This window comes from Syngnathus floridae, chromosome 1, assembly GCF_059516105.1.
Source record: "Syngnathus floridae isolate MCC-2025c chromosome 1, RoL_Sflo_1.0, whole genome shotgun sequence".
Classification (NCBI taxonomy): domain Eukaryota; kingdom Metazoa; phylum Chordata; class Actinopteri; order Syngnathiformes; family Syngnathidae; genus Syngnathus; species Syngnathus floridae.
This window is the reverse complement of record NC_142413.1, coordinates 8,970,008-8,984,697: the sequence shown is the minus strand read 5'-3', so window position 1 is coordinate 8,984,697 and position 14,690 is coordinate 8,970,008. Positions and strand designations below refer to the sequence as shown.

The window sequence follows — 14,690 nt, the reverse complement described above, 5'->3', positions numbered from 1 at the left end:
AATTCAGAGTTATAAAACGGGCCTGCTTTCTTTAGTTAAGAATTTTCCTTTCCTTATCTCGCGTTGTTTCCTGTTCGTTTAGTACCAACCAGTGGTGGGGCAACAAGGCCTCCTGTGCTGCTTGTATCGATCAGAAGCACTGTATTTTCTGGACTATAAGTCGCAGTTTTTTTCCATAGTTTGGCCGGGGGTACCACTTATATTCAGGAACGACTTGGGTGTGAAATTATTTACACATTTCACAAGTTATTTTCACATTAAACCACATGAGGGCGCTCTAGCCCTGTGGAATAATTGGAACTGCAACTGACGATAAGTCTGACGTAAGCCACGTAGAAGAGGAAGTGCTGCATTTTCTAACCTCAGGAGTTAGCGGAGTTGTTTAAAACTGACACAGAGGATGAAGTTGGATTTAATGATTTGGAGTGACACGGATGGTTCAATAAACTTGTTAGCTTGTTATTTATGCTATAGTTATCTGAATAACTCTTAATATGTTATGTCAAGCACATGCTCAGTTCGTTGATTTTGTGTAATGTAACGTTAGCATACCGTACAATTATTCAGCCTGTTGTTGCTCCTATTCTATTTTTATTTTAAATTGCCAAGATAACATGTCTGTTCTTGGTGTGGTGTTTTATCAAATACATTTCCCCCAAAAATGCAACTTATACTCCAGTGTGACCTATTTATCTTTTTCTTCATTATTACGCAGTTTATGGGTAGTGCGACTTATAGTCCGGAAAATACGGTACATCTATTACCAAATACTGGATATGTTCAATGAACTTGTCGTCATTTATACCTAATAGTCAATTCTTTTCACTTTGTAGCATTTCTCCCAGTTCTACTCCTTCCCGTACGTGTTCAGCATGTTATATTTTTTTTTTGTGCAGTCGAATTTCAGCCTCTGTTGCCATGTCAATTAAATTGATGCAATTAAAAATGATTGATTAAAGGACTAGCCCTCAAACAAAACTCTTAACGAGGTTGAATTCATGCGCATGCACGCACACACACACACACACACACACACACACACACACACACACCACATATAAATTGGGCTGTACGCATTTGCCCACATCCTGTCATGGCTGAAAAAAAGACTATTTTTCTCGTTGGTTTTCAACCCTTTCTTGGAATTGTAGAGTGCTAACCTTGAGCCGGTTTGGCGTGTGCTCAGGTATGTAACCTGGCAAATCCATCGGGTTCTGCATCAAACAAAAAAGCCAGTAGCATATGAAATAAATAAAAATCAAGTTCAGATCTGAGACCGACTGTTTAAATATTGCCGGAAGTTTGGTTTGCACCATGCAGATACGGTGACATTTACGTTATACCAATAACTAGTTTGACAAACGTGCCAACAAATAGAAAAAAAAAAGCGAGTAACTCATAAATTGTCATAAATTATTCATCATGCCCATAACTTGCTACCTGTCGACCTGGTTGACCCCCGACTGCGTATGACCGATGGAATGCTGCTGAAATTTTTTTCGAGTGTGAAATCATTGTCTCTTTAAAACCTCACAATCCATCTGCAACGTCAACTTCATAGCAACCGCGAACCATCATAAATATAAGTGTACGCCGACGTTTATGCCGGGGCGGTAAATACCGCACTATCCGAGACTTGAAATAGTTCCACCGTGAAACAAACTGCGCGTTCTTTCTGTCCATCGTGAACGTTTGAAATAACTTCTTTTGCTTTCATGGAATTTTCCAGCCAAGAGTTGTCTCTTTTGTGCTAATAAAAACCTTTTCCTGCGAATAAATACGTTCTTTCTTCCCGACATCCTCTGCTTTGTGCGTGAAAACTCACTCATCGCCTCGCTAGTTTCTTCTTAAGCGCTTTCCCGTGACTTCTTTTGTGTGGCGAACAAAGGCTGAGTTTTGATAGTGACACATCAATGTTTTGCCTGTCTCCTCCCGGCTTTAATGCTGATGTCTCCTATTCAAACCTCATGCGCTTCCCACTTATGTCAAAAAGGGGGAATTAGCCTTCATTTGGTTTGAATTTGCCCGGCGTGTACGGTCGCATCGCGCAGCCGCCCAAATGCTTTTGAGTTTAAATTGGATTAAATGTTGGAGCCGGGATGAAATGCCTCGAGTCACAACGTCGTAAACAAGTCCCACTTCCTTGCCGTTGCTCTTACTTTGTCAGGTTAATGGCCCACTGTATTTGAAGGCAACAATTCAAATCTTTTTTTCCAGTCTTTGCTTTTAATTAAATTGGTATTTAAAGAATCCTCTTCCATCATGAGGCCATGAAATGAATACAACACCTAAAAACTAGTAACAGTGCCTCTTTCCGGGACTTTAAAAGTGACCTGACCAGTGAGTTCTAACGATGCTTTTTATATCTCCAATCGACTTGATTATTGTATCTGTCTTCTGATTGGATTCACTCAAAACAGCATCAAACAGCAGCAGCTCATTCAGAATACTGCAGCTCGGGTTGTGACCAGAACAAAGGGATCAGAATATATTACTCCAGATCGAAAGTCTTTACACGAGCTTCCAGTCAGCTGTAGATTTGCCTTTAAAGTTCTGCGACTGGTCTTGTAAATTTCTGAAGGGTGTAGCGTGTGATTACATTGAAGAAATGGAAAATAAACTGAGTTGAGCCCTGGGGTCTTCAGACTAGGGTCAATTAGTGGAGCCCAATGTTCAAAGCAAACATGCTGAAGCAGCATTTTGTGGTTATGCTGCATGCAAAGGAATAAGCTGCCAACCAAAGTGGTCAACACTAATTGTCTTTTCTCCAGGTTTAAATGCACTGAGACGAGCAATCGGAGCATCCGACAACCCGTCAGACCAGCAGCTGATGGGCAACGTTACCGTCACTTTGTCCGACTTGCAGTGGGCCATGTCAGTGGTGAAGCCCAGTGCCATGAGGGAGATCTCCATCGATGTTCCCAAGGTAGCGTAAGCCTTTGATTTCAAGTGGAACCCAAATCAAAAATGTTCTAATATGTGCCTTGATTAATATTGTGTCATGAACTATTAAGCACTTTAATACAGCTTCTTTCAGGGTTCGGTCACGTGAGGGTACTTTGTCAAATTCAATCAAAAATAGGGGGCAATGCCGAATAAAAGGTCAGCTCAGACGAAACCGGTTGGATTAATAGGCTTTGTTCTTATTCCATAAACAACAACAAAATGTGGCACCCCACAGTCAAAATAATTACTTTGGATTCGTACAAAGGTTTTCGGAGAGAGGTGTCAAACTTGAGACCAGCTGAAAAATTGCCGTTTTACACCCTTCCAATTTTTTTTATTTCAATACATTTGTTAATGAATTTGTCATGACGCCAAAAGCACATTGCTAGCTAACTATAATATTCACTAGCCAAAGGCTGAGCTGCACTCTATTTTTTTTTACAGAGTAGCTTGAGACTCGAGCCTTTTTAGGTTTTTTAATTAAAAAAAAATGTGGCTCGTGCTAACACAGTTAGGTGCGGAGGTTTGGCTTCCTGGTTGAAGTTGAAAGGAGGAATTTCTCATTGACTAGTTAGCTTTCATTGACAAAAACAAAACAATGAATCAGAGAATCGTGAACTCGACTATGCGGGGAAGACTTTCCTTCTACCATTTGAATTGATATCCAATATGTACCACAAGATGACCTTTAATCACATAACTCTCAAATGCTTTCAACTTATTAAAAAAGCCATTCTAAGTGTAAATAACCTCCCCTGAAAGAAGGAGGGAAAGAAAGCCAGTGAGTGTTGCAGTGGCAAGACGAAGGATGTTTTGACATTGCATGTGTAGGACCTAATGGACAGGAAGAAGGTTAACATCATCCTCCGTTGGTAATTCAAAGCAGATGGGCTCACCGAGGGTTCCTGCCAGACGCCAACATAAAAAAAACAGAAAAGAAAATGAAGACGATATGTCCGTCCTATCATGTGCGCACCGCCTTTTCGCCACACTGTTCACATCCAGCGATGTTCACTCCTTGCGGCGAGTTCCTGGAACTGGAAAGTGACCCCCAGCCCTCCTCCTTGGCAGCCCAGCTGAAAAGCTAGCCGCAGAGCTCCGGACTTGATTATATCCACATGAGTGAAAACATTTGTTTCGAATCCCTTTTATATAAGAAACTTCCAGCGGAGGCCCCAATCAATGCGTGCCTCGAGTTCCTCAGAAGACCTCTCCAATCACGTACGGAGGTACTTGTGCCTTACTAATTCATAATGAATTCATCAGCATCCTTTGGACCAATGACAGCACAGCGCTACAGTGGTTAGCACATCTGGCTCGCAGGCGAGAGGTTCTTGGTTCAGTTATCCTCCAAAATCAGTTGGGATAGCTTCCTCCATGACCCGAATCAGGACAAGTGCAATGCAAAATGGATGTGAGGCTTTCAGCAAAGTTGAGCAGTTGGCAACCAATGAGAATTCCCGTTGAAAGCATAAATTGGATGGAAAATAAGTATTTATGCGCATTATGTGCCTTTAAGAAGTGTGGCCTTATAAATTAGATTGAAAGAAAATCAATTGCGGGGGAACAATGTCCACTGAGAATCTCGCATGGGTTGAAAACGAATCGAGATGTCATCTGTACAAAAAGCTGTTTCAGTCCAGCTCTTGAACTTTTTTCACCCTTTGTGAGCCCATCAAAGCACCAACTCCTCTTGTAAAGTTCAGAAAACAACAGTAAAAGGTAATAATGGGTCTTCAAACTTCAGAACGAGTGAGCGAGGTGTGAGTCAAAGCGTCAACCTTGTAATTCCACAAATTAATTCTAGCGTGCTGGCCATGCGACCGTTAAAATCTTCAGAGCAAGAATGCCATGCAAAGCCCTGAGAGGAGTGATTTGCGTTTCGCTGAGTAACACGTCTTGTGGGCCAACGCACGCCAGCCTACATGTCGTAAAAACCAACATGCAACGTGGGGCTTCTTGAACTATGCTGCACCTGTAGTGGAAAGAGATGCCTTTTCTGTCCCAGTAGGTGGCAGCAGAGGGAAAGGGTTGATATAATTGAATACCAGAAGAAATAGGCAACATGTATGGGGACAAGACAGAATCACTTCATTAACCAAAAATGTTTGCAAGATATTGTCAACGATCAAAATGATTGGAAAATGATTGTTAAATATTATGTATCAAAGCCATTTTCTGTAAATATTGCATATTCGTGATATCTTTGAGAAAATTTGCTAGACATTGTAACGTTTTGATTATCATGCTGTCACCATGTTGTGTAGATATGATTATCTATTGTCAAATTACTGTATCATGCTGCTATTGGCGCTTGTGGAAAAATATAGCAAAACATTTTGATTGATTATTGCCCAATTGCTTTATTGGGTTACTGTTGGAATGGCAGGAAAACTCTCACAAATGGCATAAATGATTTAAAGTTTGTCGGCGACCCCTAGCAGTAAAAGCCAAAAGTAAGTACTTATTACGATGTCATATCGTTTCCAACCAAAAATCTATTATCGTGCATTTGCGTCATCAAGATACTCTTGGTATCTTTTGGAAAATATTGTGCTTGCATTCACCGCAGTATGTCTGCTTTTCTGCTTTTATCTTTCTTTTTTTTTTTTTTCAATCACGGCTATCTAAACAAGCATTCTGTCTTTCCGGCCTATCTCTCTCTCTCTCATGGTCTCCTCGCTCTCCTTCTTCCGCCCCCTTTTTGGTGCTGTCCATAAATTGCTTGGTATTTACAGTATGTGGCCAGACGCCAGATTTCCATGAGGTGCTTGGTTCCCCGGAGACGGCGCCGGTGGCCTGGGATGTGTTACCTCTGTGTGATGGAGGATGTTGCTGGTGGAGGGGTGTGATAGAGAGAAGAGAAAACGACAAAGAGAGGGAGGAATAGTTAAAAGGAGCTAGAGATGACTTAATAATGAGAAGAGACTGTCAACAGCGTTAACATTTCTAACTGTCATACAGTATATGAATAATGGGCGCCAAAATCATTTAATTGCCTGTATATTACCAAACTGTCACTCTAAGACACTTTATCGTTCAAAATGGATTGATTTGGAATGTCGTGTAAATGTTTGGAAAAATGTCTGGCTTATATGTTGCAGCTTTACAACCTGTAAGAATACAAAATACTCCTTTGTCATTCGCCATTTTAGCTACGTTTCTGCCCAAACAACCGCTGTTAAGGTCATCGTTGCACATTTTCTGCAATTTTCTTCTGCTTTTCTGTTCCTGTCTTGCTCGTAATCCCTTTCCCCTCAAGCATTTATGACTTTGGAAACAGATAAGTTTTTCCCCATCTGGGAAACAGGTGGAAGATATAAGCGTTTTGCCAGGAGCATTCTTCTTTTTGTTTTCCATCAGTGGAAACTAGCTTTGGCACTACCATAGCATGTTCATAGTTTTTTTTTTTTTTTTAGGGGGCCAGTTTCAGACAACCATTCAATGTGAATGAAGGCAGATGGTGAGAGGTTATGTGAACCGCACAAGAATGCGCAGTGATTTGAATGAAAACAGGCGAATGCGTTGCACCATGGCGTGGAATTGAAGACGTGAAGAGTAGAATGGATTGCGCGTGGAAGCGTTCGTGCGGGAAGACGCTGGCCTCCCACCCTCGCTCAGACAAGCAGCCGTTGGCTGACTCCAACATCACCTCATAATTCAACCGGAATTATCAGTTCCTCGCGTCCTTCCAAATATTCCCTTCAGTGCTTCAAACGCGTTTGTCCGTCCGTAATAATTTATCACCATTGGCTTTGTCTGAGAGGTCTTCAATGAGACTGGCTTCTGCATACAGTTATGTTTTTGTGAAGGATTTCAAGTCGGGCTGAGCGATTTTCTCAAATAATCTACCTACGTATGACCCTCCCTCCCTCCCTCAATATTACAATTGCAATTTAACGTGTGATTTTTCTTCCAAGGCCCCCTTCCCATATATTGTTTTAACAAACACAAGCTATAAATTGATCTTTACTACAATAAACAATATCTATCTCTATATCATTGCCTGTTAGCATTAAGCTAAACAGATGTTCTAGAGGAGAGTGGTGTAATTATCTTTTAATTTGACTCTAAATATCAACTGGGAGGGCTCATAACTGGCTTGAAATTTTTTTTTAAGAATTGTTCTTGATGTACCAAGTTAGTTGGGTTTAGTTCATTGCCACCATACAGCACTCTTATTTCAGTTTTCAAAGCAAAGTTTTGCCCTAAAGGTCTTTCATATCTTTGAAATCTCTTAAGTCAGCTCACTTGTCTGTCCAGGTTGTAATTCATCTGAAGACCAATATCCCTAAACCCAATACAGGTCCGCTGGGCTGATGTTGGCGGTATGGAGGACGTGAAGCTGAAACTGAAGCAAGCTGTGGAGTGGCCCCTGAGGCACCCCGATGCCTTCACTCGCATGGGCATCCAGCCACCAAAGGGGGTCTTGCTGTATGGGCCGCCAGGCTGCTCCAAGACTATGATAGCCAAGGCCCTGGCCAATGAAAGTGGCCTCAACTTTCTGGCTATCAAAGTGAGTTTGCCTTGATTGGCAAAAATTGAATTGTTATTTGTGGTCACTTCCAAACACGCAAACACCTCTACTTAAAATTAGGTCAAATACAGCAAAAACAAAAACTCCTAATTTGTTTGTAATTTTCATCTGAATGTCTACACACTTGATGAGCACATAGTCGATTTAGAAAAACACTCAGCTGATTAATTTTTGGTCATGATCAACCTTGACCCTGAGGCTTTTATTCAGGTCAAAGTTCGACAACAAGAAAAATGTGCATGCCGCAAACAATATTGTGTCATGTGTCAAATCAAAAACTTGGATGAAGGCTCTCTCTGAATCCGTCATTATTTATTTTCATGAGATGGCACATTGACGTGTTTTTTTTAATGTAAAACATCAATGACCACTCTCAAATAAATCACAGCAATACAAAATCAGGTACGTAAATCGTGACCTAAAAAGTTTGTTTTTGTTTTTAACTAATGTATTGATTTCAAATCATGTTCGTGTGTTTAAGCCACTATGCATCCATCAATATTATCCCTACACGGGCTTAACATGTCCATCAACGTCTTAGAGAAAAGGTTTCCCCCTGATGACCCCGGGAGGAGCATCTCGCTGCCTCACTTCCTGTGCCAAGAGCTCCCTTGTGTGACCCTTGACCCTGTGTTTGTCCATTTTCATTCATCACCCCTACCACTGTCACCTCAGCCTTCCTCCCTGCCGCCATTCATTCACCGCATCCTGACAGAGACGGATGGACTAAATTGTCGAGTTGTTGATCAGTGATTGTCTTTCAAAGCGGTTGCCATGTGAGACGGGAAGTCGCAGCTGCTTGAGGAAATGCTAACGCTAATTCAGTAGCCCAAAAAAAGTCTTGGGTGAAGGCAAAACTGAAGTTGAGCATTTAATTTTCATTTGTACATGAGGAACATATATCATAGTCATGTAGAGATAAGATAAAAAGATTTATAAAAAGAAAATGACAGTTTTAAACTCAGTTTATGTAACCCAAAACAAAACCTTTTTATTTCTGTAGTTATGTGATTACAAATCGAAAGAAACTGATGTCATTTTGGACTCAGTGTCTCAGCAACATAAAGTTGCCCATAATCCATTAAAATATCTTTGGGCTCCGGGGAAAAAAAAAATTGCCTCGTATTATCAGATGCTCAAAAACATCAAAACACACACGACGTCAGTCACCACGTACGGACGGGCTTCGACTCTGCCACCGAGAGTCAGCCAGTACACACTTAACTGCAGCAGACAAACAGGCTGCGACGTGAAATGTCTTCTCCTGTGTTGAAAGGGTGAACTACAGAGGAAGGAAATTCTCCCTGGGAGTCTAAATGAACGTTTATCTGCTTAATCTACATAAGCCGAGCAAGAGAAGTAGAAGCACATCTAAAAAGTTAACTAGTATTGAATATATCAAAGTTGACCAACAGTTTAACCTCAGCTAAGACTTGAAGTGCTGACATTGGAAGGAGTCAATCTATTTATAAGGGTTGATGAGAAGGAGAGCAGAGTGGAGATGCAGACTGTCACATTATGTTAGTTTCTTGGGTTAGCACAAGCCAACTAAGCCAACTAAAACCGGTGCACAATTCTGATACATTACCATGTTAATGATGTCAAAATGATAATTCAAATATCTATGAAAAAGTTTGCTAATGTCCACCATTGTTGACTTTTCAGGGTCCTGAATTGTTGAGCAAGTACGTTGGCGAGTCTGAAAGAGCCGTGAGAGAGGTGTGTCTCATTTTTCACTTTGTATTCGACCTGTAACAGAAGAAATAACATTTTCCCGCCTCTGACTTTGACGCACCTCGGTAAATGTGAGATGCTTGCACAATTCTTACTGTAACTGTGAGCTGTGTTGTTCATTTGATTATTTTTAGCGCTTGATGTCAGATGTGCTCATACGCACATTATGACGCCATCAAGTGACGCATTTCCTGTTTACGCTGGCTGCCAGCTGAGGACGATCTCCATTCAGCATCTATTTTAAAGTCCCCTTTTCCTCCTCTCCTGTCTTTGTTGCCACCTCGCAGGTGTTTCGGAAGGCCAGAGCCGTCGCTCCCTCCATCGTCTTCTTTGACGAGATCGACGCCCTGGCCAGCGAAAGAGGAAGGTAACTGTGCTATTAATAAATATAAATCGTGCAGTATTGTTCACCTCTGAGTCAACAGACTTCTTTATTGTCTGGGCCGTGACAAATGCTCTTAGCCGTTCTCTTTGTGGCCTGTCCAACACAGTGGACGCTCTTTCTTTAATGGGATGGCGCATCTGTGGTGTGGAGGAAATAGGATGGCGGAGGTAGTTGAGGGGGTTGGCTCGACAGACGACATGCACCGGAGGCACACAAACGTTTCATTGTCCCCCGTACCTTGCAGATGGGGGCGGAGGGAGGCCAAATATGTGTGATTTTTCTGTCTTTCTGACTTTCTGTCTGTCCGTCCGTCCAAATGAGCAATCCACATATTCCATCCATCTCTTCTCAAATTTAATGGTTAAAAAAAACTCACCTTTCTTGACCAAATGTGTGATTCCGTCTCCAGTTAACAGATATGGGAGCAAAAACATGAAGTAAATATTAACACTTAATTAAAGTATTGAAAAAAAAAATATATATATATATAGATCATTTGAAACCATAAAGTTTTGTGAGCAAAGGTATGATTTCAGACTGTCCCCTGACATGAGTCCGATACAATGATAAACAGATGGATGGATGGATGGATGGATGGATGGATGGATGGATGGATGGATGGATGGATGGATGGATGGATGGATGGATGGATGGATGGATGGATGGATGGATGGATGGATGGATGGATGGATGGATGGATGGATGGATGGATGGATGGATGGATGGATGGATGGATGGATGGATGGATGGATGGATGGATGGATGGATGGATGGATACATGGATACATGGATACATGGATACATGGATGGATACATGGATACATGGATGGATGGATACATGGATGGATGGATACATGGATGGACAGATAATGGGTAGATGTGTATGAATACAAGTAGGTAAATAATGGAAAACGGCTGACCAGCCTAAAGCAACCCACTATTAAAGAACATTGATTTATCCCTCATCCGCCAAGGTTATTTATGCGCGTGCACTTTCTGCCATGTTTAATCAATAAAGTGGCTCGTGCAGCCCCTCCCTGGGACTTTCAAAACTGTTGACACAGGAGGACCACCTCTGTCTGACTCGTGGCGCGTGCGCGTCCATTCCCTACACCGACACGTAAAAAAATGAAAAGCACCTGTAAATCTGTCAGCCGACCTGCCACGAGTCCAAACTCGTGGGATGAATTGAGCAAGGCAAGCCAGATGGAGCTAAGGGGGAATGTAAAAACACACAAAAAAATAGCACACAAAGGTGACAAACATTGCACAAGACTCTACAGATATAGCCAATGAATATTGTAATGAGGACAATCTTTTTCACTCTGAAATATTTTAAGTATAAAAAAATATATATAAACACATTTTACAAAATAAACACCTACAGTATAATAGATAATCGTGAATGTACAAAAATGAATGTAAGGGAAAACCACAAAAAGGTTTTGAAAAATTCAAAACATTTAGAAAACAAAATATTTAAAACCAAATAATACAATAATAAAAATGAAATGAAAAGCAATGTCAACATTAAACAGTGTTTTTCAAAAGAAAGATCTTCAATAACTTTATAAAAATTTGTAAAATAAATACACTAAATCTAAATAGTGCAGACAGTATTAAGTATAATAAAAAATCACGGAGAACAAAAATATAAAGAAAGATACATATTATAATAATATCTTAATTAAAAAAACTAACTGAAGCAAATATTGAAACATGATACACAAGAATGTAGGTAAAAATGCAAAATATGAAAGTTTCTCACGATTTAAATAGAACAAAAATAGGAATAAAAATAAACAACAAAAAATAGAATAACTTCCCACTCCACCCCCAAAAAAGAAAATTAAACCCAATTAAAAAATATATATTTTCTTGTAAATAAATTTAAAATATCGATTTGGGATCTATTTGACTCATCAAAAGGCTACAAATAAAAACGTGGCCGTAGACATTGGTGTTCTGGTGCCTTTTGATGACATCATTGGCTGTGTATGCTCAACTTTTGCTGCCAACGGGTATATTTGCCCCCTTTTCTTATGAAAGAAGCTGTTAAGACTGCACAAACGAAGGCTTTCAAATGAGTAGTGTGAGTTTTTCAAGACGAATATTAGCAATTAGAGATGATGGATGTCACTTCCTCTTGCAGGGAATTTGCCTGCTCTACCATCCATCCATCACGCGTGTCTTTTCTGGGCACGTTTGTTGTTTCAACACTTGTTTACTTCTTCTAACCTACTCCATCACTTCTCTTCAGAGGAGGCAAAAGTACTCACACTTTGTGTTTAAGTCGAGTGACTTGTGTAAAATCGACTTGGAAATTCTATTGCTTACGTTTGCGCCTGTCTCATTTAAGTTCTCGCAGATATGATTCTATCTTAAAATGTTGTGCATTATTTTAATCTCCACCTATTCAGTTTTTTAACAGTTGATCAGACAAGTAGCCACAAGGTGGTGCATATTTCTCGAAAACTCTTCAAAGTTCCAACGTCAACTGCTTTGAGTAGAAATTGCAAAAGAACAAAGTCTCAAATGTACTTTGTTAGTGAGCACGTTTTTCAAGCGAAGTTAAAAAGAACAACTGAAGTAGTGTGTGAAGACTATCTTCGAACTGCGTATATGCCTGTCTTCGGAATTAACCAATCACATTCAAGCTCTTGTTAAATGGGAATCGGCAAACATTCGTCACAAATTTTAGTGCTCCAAATACTCGGATGTTCGAGTAGGCTTTTCCTGACATAAAGGGAAAAAAAGAGAAATAATACAAATAAATACAAACTTGAAACAAAATGACATTTAAATTTTTAAAAAAAAAAATTATATGTTTGAAGAAATACATAAAAAGGAAAGTTAGATAAAAAAGTAATAAAAAATTTAAGGTTAAAAAAAGTGACAAGCCTTTTTGAAAAATGTATAACAGTATTTTGTACTTAGTTACTTCCCACCACTGCTTCACATTCAGTTTATTTTCCCTCCACTCACGTCCATCGTTCATCACATCCTGTCATTTACTCTCATTTTCCGCCATGTTCTCCATCACCCCCCTCACCAGCTCTTCGGGATCGGGCGGCGTGGGCGACAGGGTCCTGGCGCAGCTCCTGACAGAGATGGACGGCATCGAGCAGCTCGGCGACGTCACTGTGCTGGCCGCCACCAACCGTCCGGACATGATTGATAAGGTAAACACACGCCAGACTCTCCTTTGGTCTGTGATTGATAAGGACCCCCACAACCCCCCTGCCGCGCACCCCCAACCCCAACCCCTGTCCGTCCTCGCTTCCCCCGCCGCCACTGTTATACATGATTGATGAGGTTAAAGGTGCCTCTCTTCACTCTCCCTTTGGGACGCTGTCATTGCTTTGTTTGCTGAGGATAAATACAACAACACATTGCATTTACTTTGTTTGGCTCTCATGAGAAATGATTCAACATAAACTCTGTGACAGCTGCTATTCTAAAATAGATTCTATTTAACACCCAATACCTATTGTGAAAATGCAAAAATATATACCTGTAAAAAGTAAAAATCATTCAAACAGTTTAGAACTCACACCTAAAAAGTACCTGCAATTTTAAATTAAAAAAAAATCTTTAAAATATTCAATACATAATCCAATATTGTTTTTCTAAAAACTAATTTTTCAAAAATGCCTATTGCGTTTTTTATTGGTAGTCTTAATCTTGACTCCAAACTCTTCAACCAGTGAAGAGAGTTGATTTTTTTTTTCCCTCTAGCTGCATTTACACACTTATGTTTACATATTATTAACGAATTTAATGTGTGGATGGACCAAAAATATGAAATAGACCAAATTTGGTCATGCAAGATTTTCTGCCCAACATTGTTATATGTTTAGCATTATTGTACAATGCCCAGGAAGCAACTTTCTCACACACAGAAGGGAGTGTAGAAGTGACTCATGAACTGTATGATAGATGATCTAAACGTTGACGTTGTTTCCGGCCTCTGTTCCAATCAACTCCAGCATCTTGATTTTAGTCACTTGAAAATGATTAGTAGGACTTGTCCTTTTTGGTGGCCCCTCTGAGAGGCACATCTCCACCTTCCTTTCTTTTATCTCCTCCTCTTCCCCGTCGACAAAAAGCTTTCTTTGCTCTCTTATCCGCCCATCTCTGGCCTAATGAAATTTCCTGAGTGCTGATCAAAGGAGGCGTCTGGGCCTTTTCAAAGGCACACAGGAAGGAGAGTGTCCTGCTGCTCCTTAAAGGGCAGACGGCTTGTCTATTTTTTGGTCTCTTTGGCTCTGGGCCACCGCAAATACTCTTGCATGGATGATGGGAGGAAGCATTTCCTCGGAAAATAGAAGATGGAACAGCCTTCCGTATACATGGCAACGCGCTGGGTGTAGTCGACGCGGTCAGGAGATCCCGGTTCAAATCTCGGACCAGTTTGATTTCTGGGAAAGAGCAGGGTGTCTATTTTAAGACTGCATTTATTGGGCTTGACGACCCAATAAAATGAAGTCGGGGAAACAAACAAAGACTGAGGGCTACGTAGTACTCAATTGTGGCGCTGTAGCCTTAAATTGCTCCCATAATTTTCCATTTCTTTAACACGCACCTAAAATCGTCCTCAGTCAGTCCACAGGCATCGCTACTTTTGAGTGCCTCATTGTTCGCTGTGAGTGACTGCACATCATGCTCCAAAATAAAGGGATGACCACTGTTGGGTTGGCCACAATGGAAATACTGTCGTGATTGACTTTAAATCCACTCCTCGTTGGGTTCCCCTTATGGGGAATGGATCCATCTCAACAGTGGCGGAGTGACAACAGCTTCCTTCTTCTTGACAAGCAGCCACTCTCTCATTTCCAATTTCTTTTGTAGCTTTCAAAGTGAGAAACACCCAGTTTCCATTTGCCAATACGTAGTGGGGGGGGGACTCTATTAGGTAAGGTAGGCTGCTCAGGCTTTTTGTTGCTGCCTTGGACAGATGGGAAGCCCCATGCATCTCCCCTCCACGAGTGGGCCTCTCAGGAAGTGGTCTCCCAGGCAGCTGAGAAATCACATCAACCCCCCCCCCCCCCCTCCCCCTTGCCCACCATCTGAGTGAGTGCATTGCTC

General features: G+C 40.9%; 1 protein-coding gene across 1 annotated transcript in view; it reads left to right on the top strand.

Moving 5' to 3' along the window:
- afg2a (AAA ATPase AFG2A) overlaps window positions 1-14,690 on the top strand; it is a 67,844-nt gene that overhangs the window by 8,710 nt on the left and 44,444 nt on the right. The window contains exons 11-15 of the mRNA XM_088376122.1: window positions 2,772-2,926; window positions 7,253-7,462; window positions 9,149-9,202; window positions 9,505-9,584; window positions 12,658-12,784. Coding sequence (XP_088232248.1) covers window positions 2,772-2,926; window positions 7,253-7,462; window positions 9,149-9,202; window positions 9,505-9,584; window positions 12,658-12,784 — 626 coding nt within the window. The remainder of the gene's footprint in view (window positions 1-2,771; window positions 2,927-7,252; window positions 7,463-9,148; window positions 9,203-9,504; window positions 9,585-12,657; window positions 12,785-14,690) is intronic.